At 38.4% G+C, this 19,108-nt stretch overlaps 2 protein-coding genes across 2 annotated transcripts; one reads left to right on the top strand and one right to left on the bottom strand.

Annotated features, from left to right (window-relative positions):
* Positions 1-374: 374 nt before the first annotated feature.
* Positions 375-5,585, bottom strand: LOC128011952 (protein-glutamine gamma-glutamyltransferase K-like). Its single transcript, XM_052594763.1, has 13 exons — positions 5,279-5,585; positions 5,016-5,207; positions 4,679-4,930; positions 4,296-4,414; positions 4,026-4,133; positions 3,738-3,915; positions 3,510-3,648; positions 2,573-2,765; positions 2,234-2,387; positions 1,869-2,153; positions 1,228-1,388; positions 651-787; positions 375-542 (listed from the first exon to the last, which is right to left on the bottom strand). The coding sequence occupies exons 1-13, from the start codon at positions 5,577-5,579 to the stop codon at positions 398-400; spliced, it is 2,364 nt and encodes a 787-aa protein (XP_052450723.1). The 5' UTR covers positions 5,580-5,585; the 3' UTR covers positions 375-397.
* An 8,410-nt stretch (positions 5,586-13,995) lies between these two features.
* On the top strand, positions 13,996-18,700 carry LOC128011938 (terminal nucleotidyltransferase 5A-like). The gene is made up of 3 exons (XM_052594743.1): positions 13,996-14,090; positions 14,202-15,002; positions 15,870-18,700. The coding sequence occupies exons 2-3, from the start codon at positions 14,616-14,618 to the stop codon at positions 16,650-16,652; spliced, it is 1,170 nt and encodes a 389-aa protein (XP_052450703.1). The 5' UTR covers positions 13,996-14,090; positions 14,202-14,615; the 3' UTR covers positions 16,653-18,700.
* The last annotated feature ends 408 nt before the right edge of the window (positions 18,701-19,108 follow it).

Raw genomic sequence — 19,108 nt, 5'->3', positions numbered from 1 at the left:
GTACTGCAAATGAATAACTTTTATTGATGCATCAGGGAGGACAGATTATCAGTGCAGCTAAAAGGTGTGAATAAATCATTGAACTCAACAACATCCATCTTTAGGCTGACTACTGTACAAAACGAAACAGCCGAAGTTGTGAATAATCAGAATGGTTCAATATTTGCAATCTCCCTTAAAAAAAAAATGTAAACTACAAATGTATCCCATATTCCAAAATATTACTCCCATAAAACAATGACTGGCTTAAATCTAAAAGTAAGATTCTGATATTAAATGCACCCTTTGGTTCAACTAAAGATTATATAACTAAAATTCCCTTTATTAACTCTGCAAATCAATCCATGTGAAAAGCATGCTGTAAGCTTTCTGTTCCTCTACTTATTTGAGAGCTTCTTCACTTTTCTTTGACAACGACGTCGGCGAATCCGTGCACCTGAGTCAGCTGAGGACAATCAAGTGAAGCCAGAAGTTTGTAAGAACCGGGACACTTCGGAATAAATGTCTCAGTCAGGTTCACTGAAGCCAGACTTGCGATGTCACTAAGAAATAAATGGAAGTAAGACGTTTAACTTCATACCAATTTAAATGCACAGCAATCCTGTTATTTTGTATAGTTAAATAGTCAGTCAATCAGATTCATTTCCTACCCATAGTTAATCAATCTGCATTGCTTCATTCCCAGTCCCTCGATACGGAAAACTGAATTCTTCAGCACTCGGGGCAGTGGGTTCTGGAATGTGATTTTTACTGGCACTTCCTTGCCCACTACACAGTCACATCCAGGCTGAAAGGGAAAATCACAGTCTGCATTAATACCATTCAGGTCACAAATAATTATGAAATAGACTATAAATGATGAAATAGACTCCAAACCCAGCTAATAATCAGTTGTTTTTAATTCATTTCAGGCCTAGGATTGAATGATTTCACTAAACTGGGTCAGTTTTATCCATAAACACCAGCTGGTGAAGTATCCCTTACGAAAGGAAAATATATTTACCAATATATATATTGTGATATATTGTAATATATTATTTTCCCTTTTTATTTTCTAATATTTAATATATTTGAATACATTTGATAATATACCGCTTTCAATATATTGCAATATATTGGAAAAAAAATATATAAGAATATATGCCTAATATATTACATGATATTTTCCAATATACTGCAATATATTTTTGTTTCATAAGGGATAGCTTTCAGGTTTTTCAAACTCACAGTAATAACAAGATCTGAAGTGCACAGTCTGAAGTTGAAGCGTTTGGCCACAATTTGCTTGGTCTGAGTGACCCGTCCAGCCACAGTGAGCATCATGGTTGAATGATCCACAAGGTGTTTCTTATAATCCTCATATCGCAGGCACCACTCCAGAACCTTGGCTAAAAATGGACAAGAGATACATACTGAATACAAACAAACTACTCTTGAATGCAGTGGTAAACGTCCTCATCACCACCATATCAGAACAATTTGTGTTATTACTATTTCAATTTAGTCTCTATTGAGTCTCTACACTCTTAAAAATAAAGAATCTTTAATTGCAATAAAGGTTCCATGAAGAACATTCCATTCAATAAAAGGTTCTTTCTAGTGGAACTGTAAAGAACATATCCTCTACTACAATCAGATTTATGGTCTTTGGATGAAAGCTAATAAATTGAGCTTTTTTGAATGATTTTGTTTTTTTTATTTTATTTCCATTTTCCACTTATAGTTTCTAGAGAAGCATACGAAGCATATAGAGCTCACGCAGCTCAGTCTTGAAAAGCTTATACGATTTTGTTCAAAATCAGTTTTGCAGTGGATCTGAATGGACTTTTGCATGTTTGCATTTCAAGCTCTGAGTAATTATTTCTTACTTTCACTGGCCTTGAGCTCAAAGCATGTCTGGTCCTTCTTCACCAAGGCCTTGTGGACTCCGGTGTAGTATGTGGCGGACACCTGGCTGTGGAGGGTGACGCTACGAGGTGAGCTGCATTTGTTCTTCAGAGCTATGCAGAGCACGGCATCCTTGCCCACACATGGTCTGTCACCCTTCATGGTGATATCACAGACTACATCCTCAGTGCAGGGCAGTGGGTATACGCATTTTCTGCAGCCATGACGAAGGGCCAATTCCAGAGCATGGCGTACCTCCTCTGAACCTGACGGACGATGGAAGCGGAGGTTAAATGAAAACTATTCCGAGTGAAAGAGTCTTTGAGTGATGTGTATGACTTTTCACCTTCTGGGTGTTTGTAGTGGTGTGTGATATCCACACGCTTGTCTGAGCCAACAGCCTTGGTGCTGATGCAGTGACCTACTGCGTTCTTGTCAACATGGATCACAGTGAATGTCCCACAAGCTGTCCGCTGCCAGAAGACTACATCACTGTTCACCTAGAGCAGGAACAGTTCATTGCTCATAATATATTCCTGTAAGGTTGTGTGTATGTGAGAATTTGAGAAAAAGATCCAACTTTCAGGAATAACTGCAATAACCTAACATATACAAGCTGGTATTTGTGACTAGTGACAATAAAGGGCTACTTGTATAATGTTCAAGTTACTAAGCATTTGCATACCTCTGCAAAAACGAAGGGTGTGTCATATTTGAGGAAGACCTGTCCGCTGCGGACTGCAGCAACAGAGGTGGGACCACAGCGGAAGAAGCCCTGGCTGGTTTCCTGAGGAGTGGAATCAACCACCTGCCAACCTCCGAAACCAGACGGCAGATCCGGTCGAGTCATCCAGGCCTCATTCCACACGTGGTAGTTCCTACATTAAGAGGAGAAGAAAGAAGCATGATCTTTGTGAATGGATTCTAATATAGAAGAGGAGACAGAGAAACAATGTCTGTATATTGGATCATTTCCACTTGTCTGCAAATATTGACACTGTTTGCATGAACCTAATACAGTGGTTTTTAACTGCTTACATACATTTTCAAAACTTTTACTTTTCTTTTTCTTTTTTCAAAACTTTTCACACTAATCCAAGAATTGCGCATACAAAATGCCTTACATCTCTTGCAAAATGAAGCACTGCATTCGAAATACCACAAACACGTCACACAAGTAAACATTTGTCTTACAGTACGTTACAAACACCTTTTGCATAATAGTTTTTTTTTGGATATATCATATACACACAGTTTTTCAAAACCTAAAGCTCTTCTTCCATGAGCTCCTATGTACATTTCTGTACAAGATTGAAATGAATTGGCAGAGATATGTTGGAAAATTCATGGTAAACACAAAAGCAAGGTTGAAATGAAACTTTTTAATGCATACAAGAAACTGCATAATGCATAATGCACACTGCACACTAAATAAATATTCAGTGTATTTAGTGCATTTAAATGTTATCACCAACAGGTGGTGCTCACCAAACTGGTTATAACCTTGGAATTTGTTTTGTTTTGTTTTGCAATAATACAACTTTTGTGCACATCCCATGATGGTACTATAGCAGACACTAAAGGTGATGTTACAGTACAGTAAGTTTTCTGCAGAATCTTACCAGATTGAATCATGGTTCAAGTTATCGATCAGATCGTAGTTCTCATCAAGATAAATGTCTACTGTCATAGACACATCAGTGTCATGAGCAGAACTGAAGTTTGTGACTGGACGAGCAGGAATACCCAAACACCTCAACACTACGAGAAAGAGAGGAGAAATAGATGCATTACATCTATAATCACTTTCTCAAACCTTTTCTCCTGGTCCAGTCTGCAGGAACTCTTACGTGTGTTGGTGACTCCAGCGAAGGCCAAGCTCTGTCCATATTTAACAGGTATTCCTCCGCATTTGTGGTATTGTTTCAGGATGGCACTGCTGCTGCACCAGGACGTCGGAGCAGTGCCATCTCCATAGCAGTTTGACCAGTTACCCACCAGAACACCACAGTCATCATTGGCATTAATCTGTGAAAGCGAGACAGTCAAAATGATTATCTGTTCTCTTGCCAAACATCGTCTTCATTGATGTTTATTAGGTTTTATGACATGCTAATGAAAGAATAGTCAAGACTCACTATGGCAGATATCACTCTGACCACATTAACAGGATCTCCCCATCCAGTGCAAGGCCCACCACTCTTCTCCAACACATAGAAACATGCAGCCAAGACTCCTTCATCAAACTAAGAATCGGAAAAATGATATACTAAGATGCTTGCTGTGGTTTATAAAAAGCAAAAAAAGATTGCGCTATGCTTGTATCCCACCGCTTCAGATCAAATCTATTCCACTGCAAATCCTTTTTTCTTATTTTGACATGCATTAACAAAAAGTCTGGATTTTACCTGACCGAAGTTCCAGGTTCTGAAAGCGATCTGATGTTTAGTTCCATAGTAGATTTTTCCCACGTCATTCAGCACATACTCAGCTCTCTGGGCCTCGTCATCCAGATACACAGAGTCATCTAGGAAACAGATAGTGTTTACATTTCCTGATTATAAAGAAAGTGACAGATGCTTGCTTAATCTGAGCAGTAGCATCCACTGTCATTCTTCAGTAAGATAACAATCAAGATCACAAAAACAAAAACATTTTTTTATGTATTTTCAGCATTCTACTAAAAATGAATTTACAAAACATGCCTCTGTTTGGAATTTCAGAAGTTAAGAAGGAACATTGGGATGTGGTTTAAAAGTCTAAGTCTAATATATATTGTATTCATACCTACCTTTGCACCAGGGGTTGAACAGCATGTAAATGTCATTACAAGGGTTGCATGATGAAGTGGCCCTGCCCTTCGGGCCACATGTCACAATAGTGAGGCTGTATCGTCCAATACAAGCAGTTGGAAGGGAGTACACACACAGTTTGATTCGGTTTTGTACCCGTTCGACAATCTTGGCCTCCCAGCGGCATTTCTTGAATTCATCCACTAATGGAACAATCACCAGAGTGCCATTGCAAATTGATGGAACATTACCTGTGAAATAAAAACAACAAGAAAATACCAGAGTTAATAACATGAACTAAAACTAAACAAATCCGCACAAGAAGACTTAACTGACCAAGTCTCAGCTCCAGGTGAAGTTGGTCACATTTAGGATTGAATGTCCGTGAAAGCTCAATCCACATCTGGAAGCACTGTCCTCGACGGACAATGAGGTGATCACTGCGGAAACAACTGGTGTGATGCTCCTGGCGATTCTGAGACTTCCAGGATTTCATCAGGTCAACGCAACGAACCTGCAGAACTAAATCTGAGAAAAGACAATCAATTAGGGACAAATTTTGCAAAATGCAGCTCAGGCCAAAGATCTACAACTCTTACCTTCGCAGGTGTGCACGACCTGGCAGTCTTTCACACAGTCCTTGAGGACAACCTCCTTGCAGTCATAATCACGGCGCGGCTTCACATATTCGCAAGGGATAGCGCAAGGGTTGTTGCATGGGTTGACACAAGGACTGACTACAGGTTTCACGCAAGGATTGATGACAGGTTTCACGCAGGGGTTACTGTAAACCGGCACACAGCCAGACCCACTCCAGAAACTGTCCGACTCTAGTTTAATACCTGGGAAACGGCCGATATTGCAGAAGTTGTTGCTCAGACCATACTTTACAATAGACATGCTGTGGGGTGCAAAAAAATAAAGAATGAGAGTGATATTAGTTGTCATTTAAGTGGGTAAACATACAAAGTTGCACTGAGTGTATCAATTGCATACAGTTCAATTTCTCTTCAAATAACTGTGAAAGCATATGTGATTGTTTTTAGTTGAGTACTTACATGTCTGTAGTTCTTGCTCCGGTGTGATGTTGAATCGAAAGATTTTTTTTTTCCTGTTTGGTAACAGAGTAACAATAGAGGTAAACTCTAGTACTAAAACAAAGCAAGTCTGGCTGGAACTACGGCTTCTTGTTCTGGGACACTTCTCTACGTTTTAGTCTGGTATATATTCACTTCATTCCCAACCCATCCACATGAGTAATTCAGGTGCCTGCACTTTTTCACTGCCTCGTGAAGGATTTTAGATGAATCACACAGGTTAATTTACAAACACGCTGTAATGGTGCAAATTTACGGCTTAGAGTGTAATTTTTCTGATAGATAATTGATATAAGAATAATCATAGGCAGAGCTGTAATTGAGCAATTCCAGCATAAAGGAGCACATAAGTGTGTTTACCTATGGAATATATGTTTAATGCGAACTATACAGTAGCAGTTTAGACACGCCTACTCACTCTTTATTACTAGTTTCTACATTTTAGAATAATAGTTAAGTCATTATGTAAACACATTTTTCAAATTCACCATCCTAAGTCTATTCAAATATGCTTGGGATTACAAAAATAATAAAGTGTATACATTTTTTTTATTGTTGGCTTCACTCCTAATACCTATATCGATATATCTTTAAATGGGAAAAATTTTAAATATATTTTTCTTCTTGTAATATAAATCTAACAAAATAAGTACAAACTGTATATTCTATGGCCCTACACCCTACACCTAACCCTAACCCTCACAGGAAACTTTGTGCATTTTTACTTTCTCAAAAAAACTCATTCTGTATGATTTATAAGCATTTTAAAGAATGGGGACATGGGTTATGTCCTCATAAGTCACCCTCTCCTTGTAATACCTGTGTCATACCCATGTCATTATACAGAGTTGTGTCCTGATATGTCACAAAAACATACCCCCCCCCCCCCCCCCCAAACACACACACAAATATGTACATACACTGTATCAGCCTAATTTATATTTGTATATTTTTATAACTGCATGCATTTATGTACAGGCCCTTTTTGTATGTTAATATTTTATTAACTTGAGAGAGATGATGCTTATATAAGTAAATAAGACATAATATTTACCCTTTTAATTTGTGGTGTAGAAAAACTTTTCACTCAGATATTGCTAATAAGTTTCACAATTAATTACAAGGAAAGGGCATGTAACATAGCTAAGTAACACATTGAATTAAAAATTCAAATGATATTTTAATGATAATATTTGACAAATATATATTTTCAATGAAAAACATTTGTAATTGTTTAGTACTCTGCAGTATGACATGCTAAACATCAAAATCTACATACATTTAATATCAAACTTAATGTTGGCAAAATCATTTCTTTCTGTGTTGGTCAGCTAACTGTAATTTACTCAGTCTTTATGGAAGTCGTTAGAAAGACAGACACACCGCGCCACAGGTGTGTAAACTGTTTAGTTTCATAACTGCTATAACAACCATAATCAAAACTGTCCCAAAAATGACATCACAAACAGATAACATGCTATAAAAGGAAGGAATTATAATGTTAAATTAAGTGCAACTAAAATAGTATTTTACGTCATAAACAAAAAACTAATCAGCAAAAAAAAAACTAAAAGAAAATCTCATACTGTAAATGTTAGTTTGGCGATAACGCCATGCCATCAGTCAAATTATGTGTCCAGTCACTATTTCTTAAATGCATAATTTGTCTAATTTATGATCAGGGGTTGGACTCTTAAATTAAATATTAATGAAGGTTAGTGTTTTGTATGAATGATAAATCTAACCTTTCTTGATTTTTTTTTTAAGAATAGAGAGTGCAAGAGGTTTAAATAAAGACAGAAAGGATGTGTTTTTAGCTGATTCTTAAAGATGCTATGCTCGGATTGAGTTGTGCATTGCATCGGGAGGGAACATTTAATGTCAAAGTTTTCCCAGTGAATGAAGTAATGAATTATCAGATCACTATGCCTTCCATACAACTTCACCCTAGTCTTTGTGTCAAAGCCCTAATTTTTGCATTCCAGCCAAAACTACATGTTCAGTTTTCTGAAAGCTTGTCAGCTCAAAGGAATGGTTCACCCACAAGAAACTAAGTTCTACATAAATCAGTATTACTGTATTTTAATTTGGCTAAAGCATTGCTAAAAAGCAAACTTACTGGACATGCAAGCTCATTTGCTGCTCATGTGTGTCTCCTCCTCTGGGTGGTTCTTGCACTTTGAAGCTTAGGCAGGATATAGGAAATTATGTTGTTACAGTATGGACGGGAAGGAGAATTACAGATTCAATTATTCAGTTTGGATACTATTGGCACTAATTAGGTCAGTAAAGTGTCTCATATACAGTATAAACTGACTGTACATATCAGATAGGGACACACAAAAATTCTTGATTATTCTCACAACAACAACAACAACAAAAACATATATAGTATTGACATCACTTGAGCAAGAAAACAGGATCTATGCTCTAAGTTCTTTACCAGTAATCAGAAGAAAAAAAATGTGCCGAAGTAAACTGGGGAATACGGAGCAATGAACAATGTGTAGGGCCCTGTCAAGTAAAACACAGTTTGTGTATGGAGCTCTCTTTTAACGGGCTTGTTATCTGAATCAAGTGTGTTGAATAAGAGAGACATGAAAAATATGCAGAGCGTGGGGTCACGGGGTCTGGAATTGAGAAAAAATGTCTATGAGAACAAGTAGGTCTACTGGATGAGTAAATGCAATATCAGAAGCGGCCATAAGGGGGCTCCAGTGAGCAGATTAACCTTAGTTCCAATTGATTGAGATCAAGGCTGTGAGAGAAACCGCAGACTGCTGTCTCACTGTTTCACCATCACCACCGAGAAAAACAACGTCAACGTTAGTGTAAAAAACATTTATGAATTCATTAACCTTTAACTGTTCATTGAGATTCTACTTTTATTTTTTCAACTAAAATTGAAGACAAGATAAATGCATTTTAGCATACAGCTTTGTATGCAAACAATGAATTTGTATGTGCATCGCTATACTACCTAAATATACCTTTTAATCTTTGCAGTCAACAAACTTTTCCAAAATTATTATTATAATTTTTTTTAATTGGTAGTCTTTCCAGTAGGGGGTAGGTGTATTCAACAGAGTGGTTCTTCTCTTAAACTAGTAGAAACATAACATAAGTTATGTATGCATGTTATGTACAATGTACAATGTACATGTACAATGCACATGTCTGTGTGAATAATATATATTAAAAAAATGTTACAAATCTATATATAAATAGGCCACAATTATACTATTCCGTGAAATACTCGCATTTGGAATGAGTTCCCCATCAGTGTGCTTTGTGTAAGACAGAGCATGAGTATGTGTTTATGTGTGAGTGTGAAACCACACACCACCAGGAAACTGAATCTGGTGAGAACATGCTATTTCAGCAGAACTGCACAAGTCATTTAACTTCCTCTCCATGTTGCTATAAGCAGCCAGTCTTCTGCTGGAGTCAGTCCATATTCCACAACATGCAGACAATAGTATCAGAACAACACTACCTCATTGAAATGTTCAACAATACAGTAATTCATAATTCAGTAATAATTAAGAAGAAGAATGATAGAAGAATCACTGGTGATTCACTTTTAGTCAGTTTGTGAACCCCTTGCAGAATCTGTGAAAATGTGAGTAATTTTGGGAAAATGAGAGAGATCATACTGAATGCATGTTTTATGGGTTTTTTTATTTTAGTACTGTCCTGAGTAAGCTAGGGGGAGAAAACTTTTTGAATTTGAATATTAGGGGACATTTAACTTAATTTGTCTTCTGGGAAACATGCAAGTATCATCTGTTGTTTCCGAAGGGGAGTACTAAATGTAAACAAATATATATAATTCTATAAACTAAGAATTTTTTTTAAATTTTCATCGTGTTCAAAAGAGTTCACCCCCCAACTCTTAATGCATCTTGTTTGCTTCTGGAGCATCAGTGAATGTTTGAACCTTTTTTAATAGTTGTGTTTGAGTGCCTCAGTGTGAAAAGATGGATCTCAAAATCATACAGTCACTGCTGGAAAGGGTTCAAATATGCAAAAACTGAAGAATCTGCAGGACCTTAAAGATTTTTCTGAAGAACAGAGCTCAGTTTAACTGTTCAGAACAAACAAGGGACTCATGCACAAGCATCACAAAAAAATAAATAAATAAAACACACAGTATTAAGAACCATTGAATTTGGTTATTTTAACAATTTCAACTTTTTTTGTCTTGTGGACTAAATGTAAACATATTTTATGTAAAATATCTTACTCAGGAAATAAACAAATTACACACTGTTTGTATGATCGCTCTTATTTTTTTCAAATTAAATTTTCACAGATTCTGCAAGGAGTTAACAAACTTTCAAGTGGCACTTGAAAACCTGATACAGGTTTTTATTATACATTCATATATGTAAAAAAGCACAACTGCATTAATGATTAATACCACAATCTTAATTAACTACAAGTAAAATATCATATTTCATACTTTTTGCCAATATCCTAAAAAATATATGCTTGTTAGGTGGGTATACATTTTTCTAAGAAGTTTGATTTATATCAGAAATATGATTTAACATTACCTGACTACAGGAAATTACACCAACAAAAGGGTCTGTGAGGCACAGTAATAACTGCATATTGTAAAGTTTAAACATGTATGTAGTACATAGTTCTTCATAAAATGTGATGCAATAACAAACTTCAGGCTCATATATGTTTATCTTGCCTTGTTGCTTAAGCCTTGTTTTGGGCAGTTCCTTGGAATAAAAGCTGATGTTTTACTGCAGGATCAGCCTTGGTAAGAGGAAGACACACTTCCCTATGCAGAACGGAGGCCAAAGAGGTCAAAGCAGCTGCAGGCTGCATGCATGTCCACATAAAAACAACAATAGTCAGGCACAGGGCTCTTTATGAATAATACTGAAGTGACATACAGCCAAGCATGGTGACCCATACTCAGAATTCATGCTGTGCATTTAACCCATCCAAAGTGCACACACACAGCAGTGAACACACACACACACACTGTGAACACACAGCCGGAGCAGTGGGCAGCCATTTATGCTGCGGCGCCCGGGGAGCAGTTGGTGGTTCGGTGCCTTGCTCAAGGACACCTCAGTCGTGGTATTGCCGGCCAGAGACTCGAACCCACAACCCTAGGGCTAGGAGTCAAACTCTCTAAACATTAGGCCACAACTTCCCCATATTTTGATGCACGTCTGTCATTTTAAAAGCGTTCCAAAAGCATGGTCAAACTCTTTGTTTTATTCCTGATCTTTGAAGAGCTGACTTAAGAATTAAAGCCTCTATTTGACGTTATAATGTCACACCTCTTTTTTATTTTACCACATTTTACTCCCGCTTCACACAGAGACAGAAAACACAGCACGTACATTTCAGGCTACAGCTAACCACAAACCAGTCATGTACGCACTGAGGTTAGCATCATGAACAAACAAAACAAGCTCAAGATCTCTGGAAGATGTCAAACTGATAGACACAGATATCTGAGCAAATAAAAAATGATGATGCACTTATATATACAGTAGTAGCATCAATAAATAATGCATTTTGTAAATATTCACAATGAGCTAATCAGAAAAAACATCATACATTTTGTTTGTTAGTGGTGCTTTTTATGTGTCCATCTACTCTCATTGGCTCTTTTTATATTGCCTATTACTCTATCTAGACTTATACAATCAGATACAGCAATCATTCCTCAAATATTTATTACAATATATACTGATAAACTTAACATTCACTTCAGTGGTATGAGATGACTGGATGCTTTCAACTTATTTTCTATGGAACTGTCAACAACTGAACTGCAGTGGTCAAACTATTAATAATATGGCGAATTAAACTACAAACTCAATCATAATGTACAGTGTTTCCATCTAAGGTGCAGCTCATCATGGATTGTTTTTACTAGTTAGCAGTAAACCGGTTACCTCACCTGAATGTTCAGAACGTAATAAAGCTCTCCTTTTACATACAGCACACAGAGAAAATGACATGTATATGACATGGGCAAATGCATAAAGCACAGAGAACATGCGATCGTGCTGGATACACACTTCACAAGATCTCACAGCTGGATTCAACAAAGTTAGCAAGGTCTTTGAAATTAAATGTTCATAAGTCATTCAATTATATAAATGCGTATTTTCCTTAATCCTGACGGCAAACGAGAAAGTATAATGTTTGCCTTTCTATAACTAATAGGCCTAATATAAAAACATCCTTTTAGTGTATCAAAAAATGGACAATAAAGAATGAACTTGACGGAGCGACTTTGCCATCTCGTCGTCATCCCACATCCACTCCTTTGTCCTCCTCCATCCATTCCTAATAAACCTTAAACAGTTTACGTGCTGCATTCGTCCAGTCAGTGACACTGCAAATATGCAAATAAGAACATACTGTATGGTTCATGGTTTATGATTGTGCATGATGATATTGTGAGTATGGGGGTTTTCTAAAACCCAGCCTGGCTGAAACAGGGTTAGTGGTCAAGGTTAGAAAGAGTGAGCGAGAGAAAGCGTGTAAGTCTCACACTGGTATAGCTGGGGTAGTGGATTGGCTAAACGTTCATTTGATCTCATTGCAGCAGTCAAATATAGGTCTCTGTATTACCTTTTAAATGAATAGAAAGGGTTCGAGAGACAGACACTATAATGTAGTAAGCTCTCACATTTCTATTTCCGTAACATATATTTTAGTGTGAGCTAAAGAGAAAGCATATGGGCAATTAAAAGAAAAACAGTTTGGTAAATTTTATGACTGTGGGTGAGTATGTGGAGAGAGAGAGACAGGAAACTCCTGACCGCTTCAGCTGACCCTGAGGAATGTCAGATTCCTATAGACCCATTCAACAACATCACATGCCAACAGCTAATGGGCCAGGTCACAGCTCACCCCGAAAAGTAAAAAAAAAAAAAAAAAAACAATTTGTCAAAAGAAAACAAAGCATATTTAAGGACTATTACGTCTTTTTGCATTGTGTTTCATGACAATAAAGATTTATTTTTTATTATTTGTATCATTTCTATATAAACGCTTTATCTAGAAAGTAAATAATTTAATTAATAATGTCATCGTAAAAAATAATAAAATGTCAAGGAAGTGTTCTTTTCTTCTTCTTCTTTTTTTCACCCTTACTAAGCATTGTGCAGTTCCACTAAATTCAACCAAATTCATATCTCTCTCTAAACACACATTTTGTCTCCTTTTCTTCTCTCAAACACACACACTCAAACATTCAGAAGTGCTTCCAAGAGTCATGGTGCAGGGGGTAATCTAGAATAATCCTACTTTATTGGCTGTTACGGCTGTGACGCAGGTCCGCTCCCCCTGATAGATTCTGGGTGACATCTAGCCTGACCTGACATTACGGTCAGTCATTTATACACACACAGTTACCAACTAGTCTTACACAGACACACACATCATTTCACACACGTCTGCCTCACTCCCTCACAAACACGGGTTTGTGTGGCCATCCAAACAGGGACTTCATTTACCCTTAAATTAAGCTAATTACAATTACTACAGACTAACCTTACCACACAATCCAAACCCTAAAATAAACCCTGCAACACTTATAGAAGTGAATAAAAACATTACAGTCTTTATGAAACATTTTCTTTTTGAGAACGTCCACTTAGGATGTCAGATATTTAGTAGCTTATCTCGGGACATTTTTCTTTAAATGTGTTTTTTTCTGTAAAGCATGGTTTTCTTTTTCCTTCTTGTTTAATGTGCTTCAGAGACTGAAACCTCATTGCTCACCTGTATAAGGTGAAATTCGACTTCCAACATGATGTCTTTCTCTAGAGGGCAGCATTGACATTCAGTGTTGTCAATAAAGACAGAAAGGATGTTTTGCTAGTCAGCTTTAATTGATTAATTTATTATGTATGTCATGTATACCTTCACGCTATTTACCTTTAGAAACTTTGCCATTTTTGACTCATATGCCAAGTTAATTTTTATTTTTTTGTGTGTCATATATCAGTGTAGTTGTTTGTTTACACCATGCAAAAAGAATGAACACTCAACACATTAAAAATAAATTACCAAGCTATACTTTTGCTTATTATAAATATTCAAGTACTGCTTTAATAGGTCGTACGTGGGTATAGCTGTGTAAAATATTACCGTAGGTGTGAAGCGCGTGTCTGGATTGGTGCGCGCAGCTGTCACTCAAACTCTCCGTCACTCCTGCTTTAGTTCACGGGTTAATCTCTATGCGTCCTCACTATGTGCAACCAAGATGACATGAGCAGCCAACACTTTACACAGAGTAGCAGCTGAAAATGTGATCATACAGGTAGGTCTTCCATTTACATATAACTGATTATGCGCATCTATATTCTTTCAGTGCTTAATTTAACAGGGTATGCACATTATTGGTTTACTATTAATGTATTTGTTTTTACAGAATAAAACAACATGTAAAGAGGCAAAGCTTTCGGCTTTTGCTTTAGCTGAGGAAAGGGACGGGATATTCTGCTATTTTGACTGATTCTGGAAAGGCGTGCCCTTTATTGTCGGACTCGAAAACTCGTCGTAATCATCCAGCAATCATTTTGATGATCACGGCCACCCCCCGAGAGCCGTGTGAACCCACGTTCACCGCCCTCGCCACGAGAACTTCAGCGCTGTGCGCAAAGGCGCAGACGGGACATCTGGAGAGCTTTTACGCACAGAGGTGAGGCGCAGCGGCAGCGCCCTGCATTCAACACGAATGATAGACGTGCATATAAACTCTCTGAATTATTGTAACATTTATTCCTTGCATCCGTTCATGTGATACGGCCAAATTGTAAGACAAACAAATCTGTAAACACTCGCAATGGAAGAGAATCTAAGTAATTTGAGCGTGCTGAACTGGGAGCAGGTAAAGCGTCTGGATGTCATCCTCACCGAATCCATCCCCATTCACGGCAAATGGAACTTTCCCACTTTGGAGATGAAACCCAGGGATATCGTCAAAGTCGTGCGGTGTCGTATGGAAGAGCGCAAGATTCACGTCCGGGAGGTCCGGCTGAACGGCTCCGCGGCCAGTCACGTTCTCCACGAGGACAGCGGTTTGGGCTACAAGGACTTGGACCTCATATTTTGCGCGGATCTGAAAGGCGAAGTGGAGTTTCAGACCGTCAAGGATATCGTTCTCGACTCCCTCCTGGATTTCCTGCCTGAAGCTGTGAATAAAGAGAAAATCACACCAGTTACATTAAAGGTAAGCGTTTAGTGACTTTTATTTGTTTTAATGTGTTGTAGTTAAACCAGGAGAAACGGGTCTTTTGCTGTTTTTTTTACATGTGGTTTTGTGCACTTTACAGCTAAAAAGTTCAGCAAACCTGCATAGTCTGTTTAATAGGTTTTTAAGAAAGGTAGCTAAAAGTCCTGGCTAGTAATTAAAAAGTTGTGGATTCAAACCTTGCAGGAGTTTATTCATCACCCTCCCAGCACTTAACCTCAGGTTACTCCATCAGGACTGTCTTTAATTTATGTGTACTGTCACTCTGGATAAGAGAGATTCAGCTAAATGACTACTTAGTAACTGATATAATTCCATATGTTTAATGTGCTAAATAAAGGGGAAGTGCACGACATGCTATAATTTGACACAGACTTGACCTAGACATGTCCTAGAGAGCATATATTAGATTTAAGCTGCAAGAGATAAGGACACTGGTAGTAAAAATGCTGGTTTCTACTACAAAGAGGATTTCTCTAAACCAATTTACGACGCATCCGTTTTCTCCTCTCTTTACTCAGTGTATGCAAAGGCAGACAGCCTTTTCATGTATGCAAATGATGCTGATATAATTTAGAGCAATAGCGATGCAATGGAAAGCCTTTACTGGATATGCAAAGTGACTTTACAATGACAAAATTAGCAGCTGTAGTCCTTTGCTATTGACAGTAGTAGTTTTTTTGCACACATTTAAAAAATGCAGAGGGGAATGATTTTTGTCTGCTGAAATTTTTAACATTGTACCCTTTTGTGCATCTCCATCTTTTAATATTTGAACAAGTTTTTTATTAAACAAATCTTAACGCTCACATTGTCCTCCTCCAAACCTTTTTTCTCTTTCCCCAGGAGGCTTACGTGCAGAAGATGGTGAAAGTGTGTAATGATTCAGACCGCTGGAGTCTAATCTCCCTCTCCAACAACAGCGGGAAGAACGTCGAACTGAAGTTTGTGGATTCCCTGCGGCGCCAGTTTGAGTTCAGCGTTGACTCTTTTCAAATCCGTCTGGACTCCCTCCTCCTCTTCTACAAGTGCTCTGAAAACCCCATGTCTGAGACATTCCACCCCTCCATCGTGGGAGAGAGCGTTTACGGAGACTTCAATGTAGCCTTGGACCACCTGCAACAGAAACTGATCTGCACGCGAAATCCAGAAGAGATTCGAGGTGGCGGCTTGCTGAAGTACTGCCACCTGTTGGTGCGAGGTTTCCGTGCGGCTTCGGAAGCCGAGATGAAGCTTCTCGAACGCTACATGTGTTCCCGGTTCTTCATCGACTTCTCAGATGTGGCGGAACAAAGGCGCAAGCTAGAGTCGTATCTGCAGAATCACTTTGTGGGATTAGAGGACCGGAAGTACGAGTACCTGACCACCCTGTATAGTGTCGTCAATGAAAGTACAGTATGCTTGATGGGACACGAACGGCGACAGATTCTGAGCCTCATCACCATGTTGGCGATACGTGTTCTGGCGGAGCAGAATGTAATTCCCAATGTGGCTAACGTCACTTGCTATTACCAGCCTGCACCTTACATTGCAGATGGCAACTTTAGCAATTACTACATTGCTCAGGTGCAGCCAGTGTATGCCTGCCAGCCCGCCCACACATTCTCATCGTGGTTGCCCTGCAACTGACCAATTGTTAACTCACATTTGGTCCGACATGTCTAATTAGAGCACTCTCCCAATGAGACCAGTTGACAAGTCTGTATTTGTGTGCTCTACAATGTGAGAAAAACCTTTCCGAACTGGCTGCTGCCAGCTCACTGCAAGGAGAAGCTACAAGCGTGCCAGATGAAGAAAGAGGAAGGGGAGAGTGAGGTAACTTGGATTCGTTCCCATCGGGCAGCACATTCTACCTAGGCTTTCCATGGCTATGTGCCAGGCCTACAGAAGCACAACACTGGCTGAGAGGAAACACAATGGAAACTCTATGAGAGCAATACAGACACAAAAGGGACTATCTTTGTGTTTGTGTACATATGTGTGTGATAGACATACTTGAAGAATCAAAGATGTCCTGCATATTGTGTTGAAAGGGCAGATAGATTAGCAAGAGAACTTTTTTGATGCCCACTACTCATGCTATCAGACTGAAATCAATGGACAATTTTCTCAAGCCAAGGATATTCTCATAGATTCCAGATACCCAAAAAACAGATTATCATTTAAGTGCCTTAAACTGGTTTTAATTTTATCAATGTTTTCCAAAGTATGTTGGTCAAGACATCTTTTTGGAGTCACATATGAATTAAGGTAGTGTACAATAGATGAGTTTTAAAGGTCACTTCCGACGGATAGTTTCAAGACCTATTTCTTGTAATGTATTCGTTTAGGGGCCTATATGAAAGTGTTGCATAAGATGCTTTTTACATCCGAGGCACTTGCAAGATTGGTATACCTGTGTGTAAGACTGTACATATGAGTTTTTCGCAGCTTCTTGTCTCATCTAAACTGACCTCAATGTACTGTTGGCTCAGTGCTGGCTTAGCTCAGATTAAAATGTCCAGGGCAATGCCATTACATCTAAGGCAGGGAAGTAAAACAGGTCGAGGCCGAACAGGAAGAGAACTAATGAAAGTTGTTGTTGTTATATCCAGGTTACCTGGCGTCTTTCTGAAGGCCTAATTATCACACAGCCACCAAATCCAGAGATTATACCTTTGACACATCTGACCTGCATATCCTGGGGGATTAAGACCAGCATAGACATAGCAGTGAGAGGCAGAAGCTTGTTTAAGGGAAGCAGAACATATACCAAAGATATTCTTGATATTCCTCAAGATTGTGAATCAACAATACTTGACGTAAAAGCATCTACATGCTGTTGGAACTCAATGCAACACAATCCCCCAGTTGAATGATTCCATAGAATCTGAATCTGAATGCTCTGACATATGTTAAGGCCCTGTCCCCAATGTTACCAGTTCCACACTTTGGTGATGAAATACTGCATAGATTGTCGTGTGGTGGTCCAAAGGTGCAGACAGGGCAAAAGAAGGGTATAAGGGGCACTCGGGAGCACCTTTCAGAAACAACAATGGGAGACCCTGTCCCAAAGGATACCCTAAGCCCTGGCTGTCCTCAGTTGGTTCTACACTCTGGTGATGCAATGCTGCATATACTGTCTGGTAGTAGTATAAAGGTGCATACTGATCAAAGGGGTGGGGGCATTCTATGCTCACATTCATATGAAGGTTGCCACAGATCTACAGAACAGCAAGTTGGGACAGGGCTTGAGAATGTCACATGTACTTAGGGATAAATTCTCCCTAACTGATCATACAAAGATGGACACGTTCCTCCCATAACATACTCGCATATAATCATATCTCTTATTTTTCTACTGATTCTGCTATTTTTGTACATTTTGATGTTTGTGCTAAGGTCTTGGTTAGGACCTTACTCTAATGCTGTGAAAAGTACTGTTGTGTTTTATGAGTCCAAAGACCCGACTGAGCATTAGTGCAGCAAATTCTCAACAAACGTTAGTGTAAATTTTCATTTCGAGTCATTGCATTTGGGTGCCCACACAAGTGTGAATGTCTCAGTCTATGTGTGTTTTATCTTCTAAATTAAACTTGTATGTGAATTCAGATGTGATATTCTGAGCTCACTACTGTCAATATGTGTCATGTATTTTCCAACATGAATGACTCATTAAATGGTGATTTTAAAAGTTACATTGGCTCAGTGATGTTTGTTATCAACAAAACATCGCACAAGCCACTGTTTAACCCTGATCTCTTGTTGTTTGTCTATAGATGATCTCTTCCTGTTGTGCGGTTTTAACAAAACCAATGCACAGCATACGACATACATGACCTGCTGATAAGATTAGCATTTGCTGTGTTTTGTATGGTTTTGCTGGTTAATAGTATGCTTGAAAACTAGCACTTACTTGCATGAACAAGTCAGACATAAATGGTGCTATAAATTGATTATTTTGTCAGTAAACTAAAAAAAAAAATCGACCAGTTTAACAATTTCTACATATATTCTTCAGCGTTTAATGCACTTTGGCGACAGTACGTCTCTCAACAGACCTGTAACTGTTAGCTAAGCAATACACAGTGCAAGAAGATTTATCG

Source organism: Carassius gibelio, chromosome B23 (genome assembly GCF_023724105.1).
Source record: "Carassius gibelio isolate Cgi1373 ecotype wild population from Czech Republic chromosome B23, carGib1.2-hapl.c, whole genome shotgun sequence".
Classification (NCBI taxonomy): Eukaryota; Metazoa; Chordata; class Actinopteri; order Cypriniformes; family Cyprinidae; genus Carassius; species Carassius gibelio.
The sequence above is the reverse complement of the archived record's forward strand: the minus strand, read 5'-3'. Positions and strand labels throughout refer to the sequence as shown.

Bases quoted from the DNA above. Each gene is read 5' to 3' on its own strand.
- LOC128011952 (XM_052594763.1), bottom strand. From the start codon at position 5,579: ATGTCTATTGTAAAGTATGGTCTGAGCAACAACTTCTGCAATATCGGC. The intron at 2,388-2,572 runs GTATGCAAATGC...TTCCTGCTCTAG, and splicing joins CACCCTTCGTTTTTGCAGAG to GTGAACAGTGATGTAGTCTT. The intron at 543-650 runs GTAGGAAATGAA...TTTATTTCTTAG, and splicing joins TGCAGATTGATTAACTATGG to TGACATCGCAAGTCTGGCTT.
- LOC128011938 (XM_052594743.1), top strand. From the start codon at position 14,616: ATGGAAGAGAATCTAAGTAATTTGAGCGTGCTGAACTGGGAGCAGGTA. The intron at 15,003-15,869 runs GTAAGCGTTTAG...CTCTTTCCCCAG, and splicing joins TCACACCAGTTACATTAAAG to GAGGCTTACGTGCAGAAGAT.